Source organism: Monopterus albus, unplaced genomic scaffold (assembly GCF_001952655.1).
Source record: "Monopterus albus unplaced genomic scaffold, M_albus_1.0 scaffold56.1, whole genome shotgun sequence".
NCBI lineage: Eukaryota > Metazoa > Chordata > Actinopteri > Synbranchiformes > Synbranchidae > Monopterus > Monopterus albus.
In genome coordinates this window covers 738992-741234 of record NW_018127936.1, presented here as the reverse complement: position 1 = coordinate 741234, position 2243 = coordinate 738992, and the positions used below count along the sequence as shown (strand labels likewise).

The following is a 2243-nucleotide window of genomic DNA, read 5'->3' as shown; positions in this document are numbered from 1 at the left end:
CTGCGCTCACCCAGGTGAGTGCTAGAGAGTGTGTTTAGACATGCAGACCTATATTTTTGCATGCTGTGGGAGGGAACGTAACACTGACATAAGCCCCATTAGTTTTTATTTCACCCAACTGAGAAACTGGAGGGACACCTTCCTGGCAGCATTTGGTACACCATGAGAGAGGATTCCAAACCAGGGTCACTCCACAGTTGTTTTAAGGAGTCTGGGTTTTGGCTGGGTCACTCAATGACAGTCAGACTTGTCCTGAAGCCACTACAGCGTTGTCTTGACTGTATAGTATGTTTCGCATCATTGTTGTGCAGAAAGATAACCTGTCATTTCAGTCTCAGGTCACATGCACTCCGGAGCAGTCCATCACAGAGCCCTTTTTTTTTTTTATTTACACTATTTTAAGTCAAATTCTAAATGCATCTCAAGGACAGTTAAAGCAAACAGGATGCACCCAATCTTGGCTGCTCTGTTGTGGTTTTATTTATTTATTTTATTACAGCAGGTGAAACCTATTATGAGAACAATAACAAGGAACTACTTCCACCAATAAGTGTAATATTTTAGAGGCATGAAGTAGTTAGACACTTTATTCCATATCCTGAAGGGGGTGGTTGTGGGGTCTGATTAACTTAAATCTATGCCTTTTAATTTTACAATTTGGAGGATGTTTTTGCACCTGCTCCCCAAGAGTTGTCTAGTTTGTGAATCAAAGTGTTGTTAATCATGAATGTTCAGCCACACTCTACATATCCTATATTGATCTTCCATTTTTGACCAATTCCAGATGGAATCAGCCTGCGTGTCCATCCATGAGGCCCTGAAGTCGGTCATTGATTACCAGACCCACTTCCGCCTTCGTGAGGCTCAGGGACGCAGTCGTGCAGAGGACCTCAACACCCGTGTTGCGTTCTGGTCCATTGGGGAAGCCATTATCCTTCTGGTGGTCAGCATCAGCCAGGTGGTCCTGCTGAGAAGCTTCTTCTCTGACAAGAAGACCACTACAACACGTATCGGATCATAACAGTCTCTGAGCACTGTGACTTTCTTTATCTGTACCTGGGCTCATGTGCTTAGAGTGGGTTAGAACAGCAGTGCTGATCTGAAATTGGATCATATCAAACTGCCAGGTTGTACAATCTGACATGTCATTAAGATTCAGCACTGCAGTTCTTACAAACTTTATGCAAATGAGTGTTGAGCAAAAAGATTTTATGTGTTTAAGGGGTAAAAGAAACAACCTGAAGAAATGCTGGTTGTCTTGCTTGTAAGAATCCATGTTAGAGGCAGTTCAAGATGGTCATCTAGTTAAAGCAAACCTGAAGTACTAAGTATTTGAAATAATTTCTAAATTTGTTCATATGTTTGTTTTCTTTTCTGCTGCTGTCATCTCATAGTCTCTCTGTTTGATTTGTTCCCCCCCCTCCCCAGGCCAAATTTGCACTGAATATAAGCAAGGTAGTTGAAGCTGTAATTAAATGTATTCATAACGTAGGGGTGCTTCAGGTTACTTTCTGCAGAGCATTTTGGTCTCTTAAAACAGCAAAACTGGCAAGGCAAAGGGTGTTTCCCCACAAATATTGCATTTGGAAAGAATCGGTTACATTTTTCTTTGTTGTTATTAAACCTCACTATTTTGAGTGGGAAAGACTAGATACTGTGTTTGCTTTTGTGAGCACTTGTCTCAGATGATTTATTAGAAGAGAGTTTGCTGTACAGAGTAGCCCCCCTTTCATATAATATTAGCTTGAAAAGAAAGGATTGAATTTAGAGATGACTGTGTTCCCAGTTCCTTTTGAAAAAGACAATTTCTGTATTTTGACTCAATTTGCTCAAAAGCTCATCAAGGTAAAGTAATACTTCAATCTAACCACACTAGGTGAATTTGATTTTGATTTGATTTATTCTTTCTTTCAAGCATGTAAAGACAGTTGATATGTCAACACACATAATTTTACACATATCCAACAAATGCTAATCCAATATCAATTTGCTTATACCTAGTACATGCTTGAATGGAGTAGGAAGAAGTCAGACTTATCCAGTCCTACCCCATGACATCATCTTACCATCATTGGTTTGCAAGCAATAAATGATTCACTTCTACACACACACATATTATACTAAAAAAGAATATAACAGTGTTAACATTCTTACATCACACAAGTGATATACTAAAGAATGGTTACAAAATATACACCACACCCACAATAGTCCATGTAGTTAATCATTGAGCCTGTTCTTGC

General features: G+C 39.5%; 1 protein-coding gene across 1 annotated transcript in view; it reads left to right on the top strand.

Moving 5' to 3' along the window:
- tmed7 (transmembrane p24 trafficking protein 7) overlaps window positions 1-1652 on the top strand; it is a 3315-nt gene extending 1663 nt beyond the window's left edge. The window contains exons 4-5 of the mRNA XM_020602411.1: window positions 3-14; window positions 785-1652. Of these exons, the coding sequence (XP_020458067.1) occupies window positions 3-14; window positions 785-1021 (249 nt within the window). The 3' untranslated portion in view covers window positions 1022-1652. The remainder of the gene's footprint in view (window positions 1-2; window positions 15-784) is intronic.
- Window positions 1653-2243: the final 591 nt, after the last annotated feature.